The sequence below is a fragment of the Prionailurus bengalensis genome, chromosome D1 (assembly GCF_016509475.1).
Source record: "Prionailurus bengalensis isolate Pbe53 chromosome D1, Fcat_Pben_1.1_paternal_pri, whole genome shotgun sequence".
Lineage (NCBI taxonomy): Eukaryota > Metazoa > Chordata > Mammalia > Carnivora > Felidae > Prionailurus > Prionailurus bengalensis.
In genome coordinates this window covers 74127455-74145716 of record NC_057346.1, presented here as the reverse complement: position 1 = coordinate 74145716, position 18262 = coordinate 74127455, and the positions used below count along the sequence as shown (strand labels likewise).

Below are 18262 nucleotides of genomic sequence, written 5' to 3'. Positions count from 1 at the left end.
AGTCAGCTGTACACACTTACACCTTGTGTGAGTGATCATTTTTAGGGAAATCAATAAAAGGGAGCTGAGTTCCATGCTCAGCCTGGGATGGAGCAGAGAGAAGAGAATAGCCATGGAAGATGAGAGGAAGAAATCTGAAGCCAGAAGCAACACCAACCAAAAACAAAACAAAACAAAACAATGCTTTCAGGAATACATACATGGGGAGAACACAGAAATCCAGGTTATATACAAAGGAGGAAGTGATGGCTCAGAGAAGCAAAGTGAGTTACCCAGGGCGGCACAGCTTGCAAGCATGGGGCAGGATTTGAATCCAGGGCTACCAGACTCTGGAGGCCCTGCTCTTTGCCACCTGCCATGTGATTATTCTCTGACCCCTCTGTGCCAATCCCCATCCTCCCTTCCGCTTCAGTCCCCCGCTCCACCACCTCCACATCCTTCACAGGCTGATCCAGTGCCAAGCCACCCTACCGTCTTCTCTATTGCCTGGGACAGTCTCAGAGACCCGGGCTGTCCTCCCCATCTCTATGACCCCCAAGTCTAGCACAGGACTGGGCAGCGTCAGCCTTAGTAGACAAATGACAGCTCAGAACAAGGAAACCCAGGACCCAGGGGAGGCCAAGGGACTGTCCAGTCACCCCAGCTAGTTGCCCCTGGGAGAGATAGTCTCAGCCTCTCCTTCTTGAGAAGCAGGAGGGACAGCTGCCAGGATGGGGCTGAAGTTGGGATGGGATTTCTGGATGCCACCCTCCAAACTGGAGCTTTTCCCAAGATGGTGAGGAAAACAGCAGGCTCAGTGGGCTCAGTGTGGCTGGACTCAGATGTGGCTGGGCTGTCCCTGTCCTGATCTATCCTCTAGCTCCCCACTCGCCTCTCCATAGCCGCACCACGATGGAGGAGCCCCTAGAAGAACCCCCCACCTTCCACCTTACCTGGGAGTCTGCTGTCACAGCTCATGATTCCATCTTTGCAGTGGCTGCAGAGAGAGGGAGGAGTGGGGTGTATACCGGGATTAGCTGACTCAGTCACTGCAAAGCCAGAGACTGCATGCCACTGTGCTCAGGCCCCTGCAGGGTTCAGACAGATATCCCCACTCTGTCCCTGGTCCCCTGTGCAGAGGTGGAGTGTGGGCACTGCTTCGTGGAAAGGTCTGCTAGGCTGTATTTTCTTCAGTCAGCAACTTCCATTTAAAGAGAGGACACTAAATCTGCAAACTAGGGAGCTCACCAGTGGCCCAGAGATGGGATGTCACTGTCTCCAGGGGGATAGTCCATTCCTTGAAAGTGACAGGAGCATTGGTTCCTGCAAAACCCAGGAACAGAGAAAAGTGAGCCAACTCAGGAACTGGGGCAGGGACCGCCCCCCCCCCCCCAAACCGCCACCGGAAGCCAGGACCATAAGGACACAGAAAAAAGCAATGGCATCTACTGTGACAAGTGACACATATCCAGGGAGTGGGGAAGTCAGCCTAGCACCAGGGACAGAGGTCAGGGCTGGGTCCTAGCTTCAGGGCCATCCAGTGAGCTGGCACAAGGACAGCCTCACTGGTCTCTGTCCACCCAAAGCCAACCTCCCTTTGGGCTGGGAAAAAAGAGGTGGTAAGAACAGGGCCATGCTTCCTGAGCCCATGCTGTGTCAGGGAGGGACACAGGGCATATATTCCATACTGCTCATTCCCACCCAGCATCTGTTCTGATTGCTCATGGCCTACACCATACTGCTTGTTAAACATTTTGAACACCAGACTAGGCCCTCCAAATATGTCATCTCGTCTGTTCCTCCTCACAGGGTCCTTTATTCTGTCTTTTGGCTCCTCTTTGTAGGTCAGCTGAGGGCCAAGACTGTGTTTGCTCCTCCTCACAACCTCCCACAGCCCCAGTGCAGGCCTTGGAGCAGACCATTTGGGGGCTGCAAGGGATGTCTGAACTCCTCCAACCCCTGTGCTTCTCAGCCACCTTCTCTCTCTCCAATTCCTCCTCCCATGTAAACCTCAGAGGTTCCCTTTTTTGGCAATACTCAACCACAAGTCCGGGGTTGAGGGGGCAGGGCACACATCTGGATCTCAAGGGAGGATCCTGAAAAGGCTGCTGAATGATTCCAATATACCCCCTATAGGAGCCTCTCTCAGCCCTTATCCCTCAGTGGAATTTTAGGGGAATTTCTCCCCATTGTGGAAGGGACTAAGTGCCTTGCCAGTCAGCTCTGGGATCCTGTGAGATCACCAGCCCTGAACTCTGCCTCCAGCCACACTGACGTGCCACAGCCAGCCTCAGAGCCATCCCTGTCCCCTTGGCCTGGAGCACTCCTCCCTCAGTCCCCCCCATCTTTGCCCACGTGTCACCTCAGCAGGAAGGCCTTCCTTCTGTGCATAACAGTAATCCCTCCCTGACTATTTATAGCTTATTACTACCAGACCCTTTAAGTGTCTATTTATTCATCTGTTTTGGCATGAGAATGTGAGCTCAATGAGGGCAGGATTCTGTTCTGTATTTGGCTGAACTTCCAGGGCTTAGAAATGTCTAGAACATATGAGGAAGCCAATAACTACTTGTGGAAGGAGAGGGGAGATGAAGGGAGAGAGGCTGTCTCTGTGGGAGTGCTGTTCTGTTTTATGGGGAAGCCAGGCTGGAGAGGGCTGAAGAGCCGTAGCTGAGGAAAGAGGCCCGAGAACAGGGTCCGGGGGAGGAAGCCCACCCAGGACCACCCAGCGGTGCATCATGCTCCGCCCTGTGACTAGGGGATTAAGCAGGGACGTAAGAGGTGCAGTCAGGCTCCCCAGCCTCAGATGCCCTAGAGACCCTCAGCCTCCTCCCCATCTGACAGAGGTCACACTGGCCCACTCACCTAGGGACGCAGAGGTCAGCCTGGGTATCCAGATAGGTGTCCGGTGGGCAGGCACAGCCTTCCACACACTCGTCCCTGCTGAGGTCGCTGCCACCACCAACCCCACAGGCCACAGGGCTGGCCAGGTCCTGGCAGGTTTGTCCACACAGGGCCACACAGGGGCTATACTCCTTGGTGGCCTCACAGGACAGTGCTGTAGTGGGAAATAAAACTGTGTGTTTTGTCTCTCTCATCCCCACAACTGTGTGAGGTGGAGCCATCATCCTGATGAGGAGAACTGAGAACCAGAGAAGATATTTGTTCAAGGTTACACAGCAGGTCAAGGCCAGACTTGGGATTTGAACCCAGGTCTCTCTCCAGAGTCCCACTTCCTCCTGCTACACTACAATGGCAGAGTGGCAGGGGTGGGCCCCACTCCCCAAGCTCAGCCTGGACCTTGCCATTGGTGTTTCTTTTCCTCTGCAGGGCATTCTTCGGTAGTGATATTGGGGGAGGGTGGAGGTCACGACTCCCTGACACCCCTTCCCGCCATCGCTCACACATAGACACATGCACAGATGGGTATTACACACACTTCCGTCCTTCTCACTTCCACACCTATAACACATATGAGCTGTGAAGATCAATTGTGCCCCCTTAAGCAGCCTCTCGGGGCCCTCTGTCCAAAGACTCAGAGCTTCCCTCTCCTCATCTGGCCAGCATCCCACTCCCTTGAGGTCTCCTGCTCCCTGCCAGAGCCAGATTGCCAAGTTCTCACCCCAGCTACACATCAAAGTCTCCATTTAAAAATGCTGATGCCTGCCCCTGTTGCCAGATATGTTGTTTTCATTGATACTCAATGTGGCCCAGATATGTGCATTTTTCAAAAGTTCCTATGGAGAGTCTAATATGCACCACTGGTCCCATCCAATCACCTCTAGAGGAACTTTGACTCAGAGAGGGGCAGGAACTTGCCGGAGACACACAGCAATTACCCGCAGGGCTGGAACAGAACTCATGACTCCCAGGATGGAGTCTTTTCCATTTATTCAACAAGCATTTGCTAAGAGCTTACTGAGTGTGGGGCCCTGTACTAGGGCTGGGGGCACAGAGACAACTATGACGTGGAGAAGAGTGTGGCCCAGGTGTGTGTTGGAGGGGGAAGCAGGGGCCAGCTCACGCCCATCGAGCCACGAACGCACTGAGGATGATGGGAGCCAGTGATCTTGAGAAGGCTCACTCTGGTTGTAATGAGAGGAGGAAGTGGGGAGGCTTACTAGGAAGCTTTGACCGGGGTGGTGGCAGCAGAGGTGGCAACAAGTGGGTGAATTTGCATCTCAAATCGACAAGCCTGACAGGACTTGGAGACGGACTGGCACTGGCGGCGAGGGTAACAGAGAAGCAGCCATGTGCCACATGCCCTTGTGTCAGGTTTGGGTGGCCAAGGGGATGGAGAACACGGGAGAAGCAGTTTGTGAGGTGGAGGTGTTAGGCTGCAGGGGCGGGAGGGGCAGGTGGACCCTTGAGTCTGGAGCCCAGGATCTTCCAGTGACCCTCACGTAGAGGCACATGTGTGGGGCACTCACCACAGGCTGGCAGGTGGGCGCGGAAGTCAACAGGGAGCCCGTGGCGCCGGCACAGGTGAGCATAGTGGGCCAGCGTGGCACACAGGCAAGGCTGCCCGCAGCGGCAGGCGTCCTGGCGGCACTGCTCAAAGTAGGGCACGGGGCTCAGGTACACCGAGCAGGGCGCAAACAGCTCCCCGGTGAGCACGCTGCAGGACTGCACCGCATAGGAAGCTGGAGACGGGAGGGACAGGGGCAGGGAGTGGGGATCTGGTTTGCCTGGTGCTCCAGGCCCCAGCCTCTTCCTGCCTCCCCACAGTCCAGGGGTCTGTTGGCGTGAGAAGGTGGGTGGGAGAGAGTGTGGGTGCACAGAAGGGATGTGAGCAGGGACCTGAGCACATGGCTGGTTGGGAGTGGGTGGGTACGGTTTGGTCAGTCCAGGTGTGAGTCGGTGGCTGGCCAAGGGCATGGGTGTAAATGATTAAAGGAGAGTGAGTGGGGGCACCTGAGTGGCTCAGTCAGTTAAGTGTCCGACTTCGGCTCAGGTTGTGATCTCACGGTTCGTGGGTTCGAGCCCTGCGTCCGGCTCTGTGCTGACAGCTCAGAGCCTGGAGCCTGCTTTGAATTCTGCGTCTCCCCCTCTCTCTGCCCCTCCCCCACTCGTGCTCTGTCTCTGTCTCTCAAAAATGAATAAGTGCTAAAAAAAATTGTTTTAAGAAAATAGAGGAGAGTGAGCATGTGTATGTGTGTTTAGTGCATTCATGCAATACGTTCCATCTTGTGTGAGACATGAATCCATATGCTGGGAGGAGACACGGGAGTGAACAAAACTGACAAAATTCCTGCCCTCGTGGAGCTTACAGTGTGGTTGAAGGAGACCATCACTAAACAATTTATACGGCAAAGCAGAAGGCAAAGACCTCGGAGAGTGAGAAAGCGGGGAAGGAGGTTAGCGATCGAAGGTGGGGTGGGAGGGGCGATTGCAATTTTAAAGCAGGTGATCAGGAAGCCCTCGGTGGCAAGATGAAGTCTGAACAAAAAGTTGAAAGAGGTGAGGGACTTTAGTGAGGGAAGAGCATTCTAGGTGGAAGGAACGGCAGGTGTAAAGGCCCAGAGCAGAGAGCAGAGCTGGCTGTGCAGAAAGAACAGCAAGGAGGCCCGTGTGGCCGGAGCAGAGTTGGGGGTGCAGGGGGAAGGGCAGAGAGGCTAGGGCCTGGTGGGGCCACTGTGAGGGCTTAGACTTTTGCCTTGAGATGGGAGAGCCGGTACAAATGTGTGTCTACGTGGCAGTGATAGAGCATGAAGTTTCTGTCTGCCTGACCCTTACCAGAAGGGAACCACGGTCCCCTCTCTGCAGCTCCACCTTTTCTTATCACTCCTGCCCAACCCGACCAGCCTCCTCAGGCCCAGAGTTCCCATCTCACCCCTCTCAAACCAGTCCCACCTCACCCCACTCCCCCCTCCCTCTCCCCTCACCTCACCTGCTTGCAGGTGCACATCACAGGGGTCCAGAGGGGAGCCAGCGACCAGCGGGGAGCAGGCGGACAGAGTTTTCCACGAATTGCCAAAGAGTTGTGGGGTGCTCTCAGGCACACCCACTGGGGACCTGCAGTCATGGCACAGCCGCATTCACACACTTGGCCGTGTGGACCCAGGTGGACATACAGCATACACCCAGATAAGTATCTATCTACTCCTGTATACACACATAGACCAAGCATGAGCACACACACACTCAGAGGCGCATATGTACCCACCCAAAGGCGTAACACCCATAGGCCTATATACACCACTTGCACATGCCCTCAACATACACAGAGCACAAGTATCTGCCAAACACGTAAACAGACAAGAGGGTCTACACAGTCACATTCAAACACATACAGTTATGGATGTGCGCATACACACACACACACACACACACACACACACACACACATCATATCACATAACATCACATTTAACAGGCTCCAAAGGGACTCAAAACTGGCTTGGGGCCGGCCACACATTACCCTATCTTCACCACCCGCCCCCAGCTCTTCATGTCAGAGAGAAACAGGGACACCATGAGCCAAACTTCACTGGATTAAGACTTCCTCCTCCCTTTTCCATAAGCAGTTCCCAAAAGCTCCTTTGCACCCCTCACCTTTCTCTCTAGGTAGGAAATAGTCACACAAGAGGTAATGGAAGGAAGGAAGGAAGGAAGGAAGGAAGGAAGCAAGGAAGGGGGAAAAAACGTGTCTCCTAGTCATCACCAGTCTCCCAGAGTCACCAAACTTGAGGAGATGGTAGACTGGAGACAACACAGCGTGCACGGGGTGGGGCAGGTTCTGTGTGACACTCAGCATGCCCGCACTACTGCTCCAGAGCAGTGAGAGCACCCAAGTTACACCCAGCCACTGTTCTGCCCAGAGTTCACATTCAGGAAGGTGGCAGGCAGCCCACACACTAAATCAGGGTCGTCTGTCCCCCACCACTCCGGCCAGCTGCCCTAACATCAGTCCCACCAGGCAAGACAGCAGAATGCTACATTTTTTAATGTGCATGCATTTAAAAGGTCTCAGTTTGGGGGCACCTGGTTGGCTCAGTTGGTCAAGCATCCAACTTCAGCTCCGGTCATGGTCTCATGGTTCGTGGCTTCGAGCCCTGTAATGGACTCTGGGCTGACAGCTCGGAGCCTGGGGCCTGCTTCAGATTCAGTGTCTCCCTCTCTCTCTGTCCCTCCCCTACTTTCTCTCCCTCTCTCTCTCAAAAATAGATAAACATTAAAAAAAAATGTAAAGCTCAGTTTCTTTTTATTCTTGTTTTTCTGAATGAATCTGAGTTCTCATTTCTGGCTGAAGATAGTGTCTCCTGTTTACTTCTGCATCACCTAATGCATGTCACTTGAAAAATTGGCCAGAACCTCTAGCCTTCAAGATCAACCCCTTATTCTCCTTTCAGGAAAGTCTGACTCTGGTCCCCTCCCAAGTTTCTAAACTGTATCCATGCTCAGATAGTCTTTCTGTCAACCTAGGAAACAGCCTTCCCCTGAACATGGGAGGCGCACACGGTGCAACCCTTAAGAACCAAGCAGGAAAGACATGTGGCTTAGACTGACCTGGGATAGAAAGCAGGAGTTTTGGAATCATTGGTTCACAGGGGGCTTATGCTCATCTAAAGGTGCTCACAGTCAATTAAAACAAGGAAAACCATGAACCAAATCAAACACAGCCTGAGGTCCACCAATTTTAAGACCCCATTATAAAACAGTATTTCTCAAGGTATGGTCCACAGATCTCAAGGTATGGTCTGCAGATCTCTTATACTAGAATCGCAGTAGTTACATATTAAAAGTAGAATTCTTGGGCCCCAATCCAAATCAGATACTCCAGAAGTAGAACCCAGGAATCAGCATTTTAACAAGCTCTCCAGGTGAGTCTTTTGCACAGAGAAGACTGTGGGCCACAGCCTTAAAGAAATACGCTTAAATTTAAATGCTGAAGAACAAATAATCAATGGTGCATGCGTGGCACAGTGAGAGACCCAGGGAGTTTGCGAAAGATGTTTTCAGGCAGTGCCTCCGGATACCCGGCCTTCCGGGGCCCCACCCTCTCCTTCTGCTTCCGGGCATGGGCACGTACAGGAAGTCATCCTGCGTGTTGCCATTGAAGGTGCCACAGAGGCCCACGGTGTCTTCCACCCATCGCTGGTCCACCTGCAGGTAGAGCCGCAGTCCTTGGCGGTCGTAGAGCACCCGCACGCCCACGTTGGTCCTCACCCGCAGGAACATGGAGGACAGCCTCCGGATCTCAAAGGCGTCTGGGCACAGAACCAGAAAAGGGATGTGGGAAGTTCTGCCAACATGCACCCACCCACCGCCACCACCTGCATGGTCCTCACTGACCTCGATACCCAGCACAGTGTTCACACCCAGTGAAGCCCTGCTAAGGAGTTAGTTTGGGAAGCCTTGAGGAAATCTTGTTCAGTGATGAAACAGAGCCCAGAGACAACTGACCACAGCAACCTAAGAATTTTTTTTTTTTTTTTTTTTTTTTTTTTTTTTTAGCACCAAGTGCCAGTTAAAGCCTTGCCTGCATAAGGAACTGATATATTTCCTTCTGTAGCAAAGGAGAATTCTGTTAACTACCCATTTTTTTCACAATGGCCACCAGGAAGCTCACAATATGATTTTAGATTCAATTGTAGTGAAGTTTTCACCTCTTGTGGCATGCATTTCTTTGGCCTCTTTACACTCTCCCCCTGCATCCCCACTCAATCTTGAACCCCTACTTTTTTTTCTTATTCATTTTCTCTGGTGCTATTTTATTTCTTAACAGTTTTTGCATTTTTGTTAGATGTGCTTCCTTTGAGCTACCACTGATCCCTTGTGGAGTCAGATAGGATAATAAGTAATTACAAAATAAAATAGGGATAGAGAACAGCCTCATTCATATCCTTATGTTAGGAGAAGGCATCATACTGCTGAGATGCCTAGTGTCATGTTGGGATGGGGACAAAGACCATCTTACAAGTCCAGAGTCCATGTTCCTGGGACCAAGGTGCCCTCTGGCCCGATTCACCCAATGCTAAAATGTGAGCTCTTGCCCATGTGGCAGTGCCTTTGGCCAGAGACAGTGCTTGGAAGAAGAGGCCTGGGCAGCCAGCTCCCAGTTACTTCTTGTCCATGAAACATACCATCCGTGTAGGGTGGGGTGACCTTGTACTGGTCAAACAGAAGGACATCCCCCGCTTGGGTCAGGGTCACCTGCCTCCGAGGGTCCTGATGCAGAATCACTGACACTGACTGGACACAGACTCCGTCCTGGTTCTGGAGAATGAGGAAGGCAAATAGGGCAGAGTTAGTCTGTCTGTCCTGCTGGTCCCAAAAGAGGCCCCAAGATTGGGTATTCTAGTGCAGTTTGAGGTCAGAGACAGGCTGAGACAGAACCCCCAAAGGACATTAGGAGTCCTCTAACCAAATGCTCTCATCTGGGAATGGGAAGGCAGAGGCTAAGATTGGAGAAGGTTGGCAGAGCTGGGATAATGCAAATAAAAAGATAGTCAAGTCTTAGGCTATCTATGACAGAGAGCAGAGATAGACCCCCCCCTGGATGGCCCAGAGTCTAGCCTCAGAAACACTGGCCTCCCCACTCAACTACAATACAGGACTTTAATTTCATCCTTTTACAGGTGTTTATATAGCTCTTTCCATGTGTCACATCCTGCAGAGTATCAAGCTCTACTCATAGGCAGGCAGGAAATGAGCTAATAATATCTGGGCCTCAGGTTCTCATCTCTGAAATGGGTAGTACACGTTGGGCCCATTCATACCTCCTTCCACAAGAAGACATCCATACAACCATACAGTGATGAACATGACAGATATAGTCCCGGGCCTCATGGAGAGTACATATTTGTGTGGGACACAGACACTAAACAAGTAACTACAAAGTTGGTTTTTAAATTACTGCTGAGATCAGTGCTACAAAGAGGTGTAGGGTGCTAGGAAAGCATAGAGTGAAGGAACAAGATTTAGTCTGCAGAGGCAGGAAAGGTCATCCTTAGGGAAAGATAATGATGATGTAAAAATCATAACAAAACTCTTAGTAATACTATAATTTATTATAATAACAGCTAACTTTATTTTATTTAAAGAAATGTTTTAATGTTTATTTACTTTTGAGACAGAGAGAGACAGACAGACCTTGAGTGGCAGAGGGGTAGACAGAGAGGGAGACACAGAATCCAAAGCAGGTTCCAGGCCCCATGCTGTCAGCACAGAGCCTGAACTGGGGCTCAAACTCATGAACTGCAAGATCATGACCTGAGCCAAAGTTGGACGCTTAATTGACTGAGCCACCCAGGCGACCCTAATAGCTAACTTTAGAGTTACTATGTTCAGGTTACTATTCTCATCTTTTTTACATGTATTTACTCACTTAATTCTCATAGCAGTCTTATGTAGTAAGTACCACTAACAACCTCACTTTGCAGATCAGAAGACTGAGGCACAGGAAAATGTGACAGTTGAGCTGAGATCTGAAGGGTACAGAGAAGGTAGCTGGGCAAAGAGAGAAGGCAGGAAGGGGGATACCAGGGATAGTGAACAGGCTATACAAAATTCCCTGACACAAGAAGTACATAAAAGTACATTAAAAAAGTACATCCAAGTACATCAAAGAAGACCAGAGGGCCAGAGCCCACTGAGAAAAGTGGTTTAAGGTAAATTCTTCAAGAGGTAGGCAGAGGCCAGCTTAGGCAGAGCTTTGTAATATTTTAGGACTTTATCCTAAGTCCAAAGACAGCCAAAGAAAGTATAACCTGAAAGTGATATAATCAAACAGCGACATGAGGAAAGAACTAGAACTTGAAACTTTTCAGGAAGGCATTATGCAACAAGCTACAACCTTTCTTCCAAGCTCCTTCCCAAGGAGACATAAAATCCCTGAAACAGCTCAAAACCATTGTGTCTAAAACATCACCTTCTTTGTCAAGCCCACTCATCCTCTGGTCCCCTCTGGACATGTCATTGGTGCAGGAAGAAAGTCTGCACCCTTTCGTCAAAGTCTCAGGCTCAAGTCTTGATGTCACTGAAAGCTGAGACCTTAAAGACCTCATTTAAGTTACCTAAACCTCAGTTCTCTCCTTGTGAAATAGAGATAGGACAATACTTGGTTGGTCCTGCCTGGTTTGATAGTGAGAAAAAAAGTGTTCATGGAGGGGTGCCTGGGTGGCTCTGTCAGTTGGGCATCTGACTCTCGGTTTTGGCTCTGGTCATGATCCCAGGGTCATGGGATCAAGTCCAACACCAGGCTCTGCACTGAGTATGGAGCCTGCTTGAGGTTCTCTTTCTCTCTCTCTCTCTCTCTCTCTCTCTCTCTCTCTGCCCCTCTCCCCTACACACACACACACACACACACACACTCTAAAATTAAAAAAATTAAATTTTTAGGAAAGAAAATGTGCATGGAATACTTTGGAGGTTGCATTTGTCAAAGCCCAGAGAACTTTATAGCATAAAGAGTGAACCCTAATGTAAACAATTAAAAAAATCATGGAGGAAGTCAGAGGATCCCAGGATGGAATGCAGACTGTGACCAAAGAATATAACTGTACAGCTATACAAAACTACCTCACTGACGGGGGTGCAGGGAAAGGTGTTGACCTAAGAAGCCTTGGAAACAAGTGGAGTTTGTAAGACTAAAAGCAAAAGAAACTATGCATAAGCACTGTACTCTAGTTGATAAAGTTCTTTCCCATGGAGGTATGGATTAATAATTCTGGTACTTCTATACATGTATACTGGAATTGAACAATTAGATAATTAGATGGAGGACAATGGAAACCATATTTCTCACTGTTGGAGTGGGTGTTTATAAGCAAGGGGCGGGATAAGCAAGGGGAGACTAGAATGACCCATGTGGCAATGGATTAGAGTTGGAACATCAATATGAGCTCCTTCTTAGCATATAGATATAGAGGGCTACTGATAGATTATCTATAGTTATGTGTATATATATTGGTTATACAAGGATATTCATAGGTTATACATATTATTTCCTTTTTCTATCAGCTGAGAGGATCTAAAAGAAATGATACCCCAGTAGCAATGAGCACACCCAGTACCCCAGATCTTGGTGTCTAATACGATTCTCCAAAAGGAGCTCAGAGCATCTGATAATACTTTTTCAGGAATGGCTGATTCCAGGAATGTAACAGGAAATATGCAAGATGAGCCTGGTGCATCTTATAGGACTATAAAGTAAGGAGTAGGCAGCACACACACACACACACACACACAATGATGGGGGTATACCAAAGGGACCCAAGAGCCAACTGAAAGACTAGCCAATGGTTCAAGCTGGAAAAATTTGAGTAACAAAATAAAAAAGGAAGTATTGGTTCTTATCCAAAGTATAAAATAAATATCCCGGGTCCATGCTGACATAAATAAATGATTGACAAAAAAAAATATGTCAAGGGAAAAAAAGACAAATTTCCTATGCAGAAAAATTCCAACTAATGCATGTAGATTCTCTGCCTTCAAGGAGAGGGAGCATAACTCCTTACACTTTAACTGTGGGCTGACTTCTTTCAAAGAGAACAATATAGTAAGGGGGAGAAGAGGAGTAGCTTTACAGAGGAGGATTTGACAAACACTGCCTCAGCCAAATGACCAAGGTCAACTTCAATAGTGATAAACCATGTTGGTATATGTATCCTTGATAAGATGTGATGAAAATAGCAATTTACCTCTTATCTTCCTCCCCTAAATCCCTAACACCATTCTAACCATGAGAAAAGCATACAAATCCCAACAGAGTGGCATTCTACAAAATATCTGACCAGTACTCCTCAAAACTTTCAAGTTAACCATAAATAAGGTCTTAGTAAATTGTAACAGCAAGGAAAAGCCCAGGAGACACAATGACTAAATGTAATGTAGTATGTTGGAACAGAGAAAAAAATGACAGGCTTAAAAATAAGTAAGAAATATGAGTAAGGTGCAGACTTTAGTTAATGATAATGTACATAACGAAAATTGGTTCAGTATTTGTAACAAATGTACCATACTAATGTATGAGGTTAATAACAGGAGAAATCGTGTGTGAGATATATGGGAACTCTGTGTACTACCTTTGCATTTTTCTGTAAAATCTAAAGCTGCTCTAAAAAAAATAAGGTCTACTTTAAAAATACTTCAAAGGCTATAAACACTACCCTGATTTGGGGGTGGGTGTATAAGGAAGCTGTGACAGGCTTTCTGGACTTCCAGCCTTGGGTCTGGCTCAGCTCCCCCTCCTGCTGGCTGGGGGTCGTCAAGACTGCCCCAAGCCTCTGTTAGGCCTGTCTTACCAGATTTCAAATGGGGAGAATCACAGTGACCACTACGTGGGGGTATTTTGAGCCTTAAACTAGATGTCAAATGCAAAACTGATTAGTCAAAGTTTAAAGTACTGTGCAAATACTTTCTCATCATCATCCTCTCTATTAACATTCTCACCCTACCCACTTCTGTTCACCTGGGGTTGAAGTCGTGGCTTCACCTTTGACTCTTCCTGCTTCTCTCCCACACACCTGGCACTTTACCAGCCAGTCAGCCAGTTGCCATAGTCCTCCTGCATCTGCCTTAATGTATTTTAGAACATTCCACCCTGTTGCTTTTTCTTATATGATCGAATCCTCCTGGATTGCCCTTCCTCCCCATCCTCACACATACATATCTTATTTCTATTTACATTTTTGGCCCAATTTTTAGGTCGTTCAGCTCAAATGCCACCTCTATCATGAGGCTTTCTTCTGACCTGTAGGAATATTTCTTGCTCCACAGACAGCCCCTCTGATGGCACTGCTCTTGTATCTCACAGAGAAGCAACTGACCTGAGGACGTGATTGACTCCCTGATTGGGCTGCAAGCTCCTGGTGGCTAGGACCAGGGGCTGACTCATCTGTGTAACCCTCACTGTGCCCAGCACAGAGCTGGCACAAGGCTGGCCCTCTAGTGGTTCATCAGTGTGGATGAAGTCACAAGGAAGAGAACTGGCTCGTGGTAAAAGGAATGTGCTATCAAGAGGCACTGTTCGGGGGCGCCTGGTGGCTCAGTGGATCAAACGTCCAACTTCGACTCAGGTCATGATCTCATGGTTCGTGAGTTCAAGCCCCATATGGGGCTCTGTGCTGACAGCTCAGAGCCTAGAGCTTGCTTCGAATTCTGAGTCTCCCTCTCTCTCTGCCCCTTGCCCATTCACACACACACACTCTCTCTCAAAAGTAAATAAGCATTAAATAAACAAAAAGAGGCACTGTTCAGCAGTGAAGCAAGTTATCTCAGGCCGACGCTGGCCAACCACCATCCAGAACATGGTGGAGAAGGAGCTGGTAAGGGATTCCCCAAGGTCCCATAGCCCTCAGGTACTCAAAGACTCTAGAACTTTGTAAATGGGGAGGAGTCCCACTGGGCTATGTCTGTTTGCTTTGCTTTTTCTATTGCCACTCTCAAGATGTGATGGGAGCGACCCAGCTTTTGAGGACAAGTATTCATTCTTCCAACTCAGAGAGCAGCCAAGGGCAGATCCAGGCCATTCTCTGGCAGATAGAGGGGAGGGGATCACTCAGGCTTCAAGAGGAAGAAAGCCCAGCCCTCTACCTCATCCTCAGCTCAGCCTGGGTCCCCAGGGCCACGGAGGGACACCTGTAGGTGATGTCTGCTCACCCACCTGACGTCACTGGGTGTGGAAAAGGCAGGCAGGGAGCTGGGCTTTGGGGGCAGCTGCCCTGGCTATGGGTGTGAACCCTTTGTCCTATTGTGCAGGAAGGAGATTGAGTGGAGTCCCAACCAGGGCTTGTGGGGTCAGCTCAGGGAAAATGCAGTCCCTGAGAAACAAACAGACTTATAACTACCCCAGACCTGTAAGCTGGCCATTTTCTCAGTTATGTGCACAAGTGGCCGACACAGCTCAGGGATCACCTCCTCTGGGAAGTCTCTCCTGATCTACCCCTTCTCCCACCTGGCATCCAGGTAAAACAAGAACCAGGAGAAGCGCCTACATGGAGACCTACCCTGTAATGTCCATGTTATTACAGCTCCTATAACATAGTGGATTATGCGGTGAGTTATCTGCTCGACCCACCAATCTGCGAGGCCCAGGAGGGCAGAGACAGATCTAATTCATCCCAGTCTCCGAGACCCAACATAGCTTCTGGCACAAAAATTAGTTCAGTATTTGCTGAATGAATAAATGAACAAATGAGTGAATACAGAGATGTTGAAGGCATAATCCAAGGAAGCAGAGAAGATTTAGTTGAATTAGACCCATTTTAGAGATTTTTTTTAAAACACTGAGGCCCAGGAAAGGCAAATGGCTCTCAGCTATTAGATGTTCTAGAGACAGAACCTAGTCTCCTGCCCCCTGGCTCTGCCCAGAAAGAACAGACATCAGGGTGAGTGGGTTGTGGAAAACCTGGGGCCCTGCCCTAAATCCTTCAGCCTCTCTAGGGGGCAGAGAGCAGGGGTGGCTGGCTGGATTGGGCCTGAGGTCCCCAGCCCTTACCAGGCCACAGGGGGCATTCTGCAATGTCACTGTGAAGGTGCCTGAGGAGCGGCTTTTGGCCAGGATGTACTGACACGTGGCAGGGAACGTGTACCGGCGGCCGTCAAAGGTGGTGAAATGGATGTCGCCAGTCACTGAACACTCGGCTGAGGGGCAAAGAAAGGTGGCTGACACATGGGAGCTGCCCTATGGGGACTGCCTCTGCCCTGCAGGCTCTGAGCATGAGGAAGAGACAGCACTCTGTCCTTAGGAATCAGGGCAGTGTTTGGAGCCCTGGCCTTCCTTTTGACACTCAGACCACTGGGGAGATGCAGGCCTGTCCCCAGCAGCCCACCTGAAGGTAGATGCAGCCCTGCCCTGGGCATCTCCTTCTGACAGGAGACGAGGCCCTGAGCTTGGAGACCAGTCTCCATCCAAGCCCCCCAAGCTCAGGAAGGTCCTTAGACCCCCCAAAACCCTCCCTGACAGGAGGCAGAACAATCCCTTAAGCAGGCAAAGCAGCTCTGAAGAAACAAAGTGGGGCAAGCTGAACCAATGGAACTGCAGGCCTGGCCCCCAGGTCCTCCCTGCCCAAAAAGCTGAGAGACCAGAGGAAGGGGGTAGAGTCCAAGGTGGGGTCAAGCATACCTGGGCAGACAGATGTGCTGCACACCCACTTGCCCGCAGTGCATGTGCTGAAACACAGAGATCAAGGAGGCAAGTCTCACCTCTCCAGGCCTGGGATAGATGCTGGAGGATAGCAGGGTCCACAGAGCTCCTGTCCCCAGCCCTCAGTCTTCCCGTCCCTAAAATGGGTGGTAGAGATTCCCCCATCTCCAGGGGTTGGATTAAATGAGATCGCCTGGGACTCAGAGATGCTGAGTGAGTGCCCCCATATTGCCAGGGGTCCCAGACCCCAGATGGATAGCCCTGGTGGAAAACCCTGGAAGTCACCACTGCCCACCCCACCCCCACCCCTTGCTGTGGACAGACCAGGCATTGCAGTCTTCTTTCACCACAGAGCCAGTTGGGTACAGGGTCCCATGGAACTCACAGGGACATTCAGCTGGTGCCACGCAGTCCCCATCCTCAAAGATCAACCCTAGGGTCACAGGAAAGGCCCACTTAACTCACCTCCACTCCTGTTCATAGACCATTCATGGCTGTCCAGGGCCTATGACAAAGATCCCTTTATCTAAGTTTTCACCACTGAACCCACTTTCAAGCTTTCTCCTGCATAAATCCTTGGCTCAGGCCAGATCTGAATCTCCTCTGGGCAAATAATCTCACCTCCAGACCTCTTCAGAGAACCACCTCCCCAAGCAACCTGCATGCTGACTAGCTTCTCTTCTCCACCTCCCAAAAGCCTGTCACTGCATCTAGAACCAGTTTAGGTGCCATCTCCTCCAGGAAGCCTGACAATCTCTCCCCCGACTGAATTCCTATGTCTCTTCCTGTCTGAACCCCTGAGCTGATCCTCATTACCTTTTGCCTTAGACTGGAGTCGTAGGTATACGTGGCTTATCACTGCAACCAGATTCTGACCCCTAAAGTCAATGACTATATCTCTACATTTTTTTTATCCCAACGACCCCTGCCTAGCCGAATGGGCTACACGCTACAGATGTGTGGCAAATGTATACCCCCTCAAAACCAGTGCATTTATATCCCATACAAAACAGCATGTGAACGAATGTTTAAACAAACACATAGGTGATAAATGAACAAGTGAATGAATGAATGACTTGTTCTCATCTATACACAGTCCCGATGAAATTAAATACCCTGATGAACTTCTCAAGAGCCACAGTTCCACCCCCATCCTCAGCCCCCTTAAGCCAGTCATTCGTTTATTCACTTATTAGTTGTGTGCTCCTTGCTTCACTCATCCCACAAACAGGCATCCTCTGAGCCCCTGCTTTGGGATCGTGCGTGCCAGCCCAGGAAGATGCTGCCAGGCACCCGCTCCACCCTTGGCATACCATCGGGGCAGTAACAGCCGTCCACACAGGCGATCTCGCTGTCCACACAGGACGCCTGGGACTGGCAGGAGGCAGGGCAGCAGGCGATGCATTCGTTGTAGGTAAAGGCCTTCTCCTTGCAGTGCACGGCTTGGGAGGAAGGGAGCAGTCCATCCAGTCCCATCGGCTCTGCCAGGACACACCCACCCCCTACTCCAGGGAGGGAGGGAGGACTGTGATTTTCCTGTTCCCCTAGTCCCCCTGGGTAACCAGAAAGTTGGCAAGAGGCTGGAAGGCTCTGAGAATGACCCTCATCTCGCTCTGTGGCCCTGGGCCAGTCCCTCCACTCTGAGCCTGTTTTCTCATCTGCCACATGGGGCCTCACGGATTCCAGCTCTGACAACTGTGGTTCTAAGCAGGACAGGACGTTGAGCTGAGGCCTGATGAGGCCACCCACAGCCTCAGGGCAGAGATTGTCTGAACCTCTCCCTGCCCCCACCACCAGGATACACCTACCACATTGCCGGAGCTGGGTCCTCCAATCCTGCAGGGGCCGCCCCGCCTGGGCACACGCTCGGGCATACTCTGCCAGCGCCCGGCACCAGGTGGCTTCATCGCCCACTGCTCTGTGCAGGGAAACCGAGGGTCACACCGGAGCCCAATTTCTCACCAGCCCTCCAGAACCCTGTAGAGACTGCCAGGGCTCAGGGCACGCACCCCTCCTTGTCCCACAGCTAGGAAAGGGAGACTGGGAAGGTATCTAGGTATACAGATGGAGGCAGGACACCCCTGGATTCTAGTCCCAATATTGGCATTGACTTGTTTGACCCTGAGGGTGTCAGTCCCCATTTCTGGGCTTCAGAGAATAGGGAAACTCTTCTGCCCCACCTATGCAGATAAG

At 50.3% G+C, this 18262-nt stretch overlaps 1 protein-coding gene across 1 annotated transcript in view; it reads right to left on the bottom strand.

Annotated features, from left to right (window-relative positions):
- OTOG (otogelin) overlaps positions 1-18262 on the bottom strand; it is a 90425-nt gene that overhangs the window by 61092 nt on the left and 11071 nt on the right. Inside the window, exons 11-22 of the mRNA XM_043582271.1 lie at positions 17878-17987; positions 17383-17511; positions 16394-16502; positions 16049-16095; positions 15422-15567; positions 9066-9198; positions 8012-8189; positions 5870-5994; positions 4410-4622; positions 2845-3037; positions 1228-1302; positions 933-976 (exon numbers count right to left, since the gene is read on the bottom strand). Of these exons, the coding sequence (XP_043438206.1) occupies positions 933-976; positions 1228-1302; positions 2845-3037; positions 4410-4622; positions 5870-5994; positions 8012-8189; positions 9066-9198; positions 15422-15567; positions 16049-16095; positions 16394-16502; positions 17383-17511; positions 17878-17987 (1502 nt within the window). The remainder of the gene's footprint in view (positions 1-932; positions 977-1227; positions 1303-2844; positions 3038-4409; positions 4623-5869; positions 5995-8011; positions 8190-9065; positions 9199-15421; positions 15568-16048; positions 16096-16393; positions 16503-17382; positions 17512-17877; positions 17988-18262) is intronic.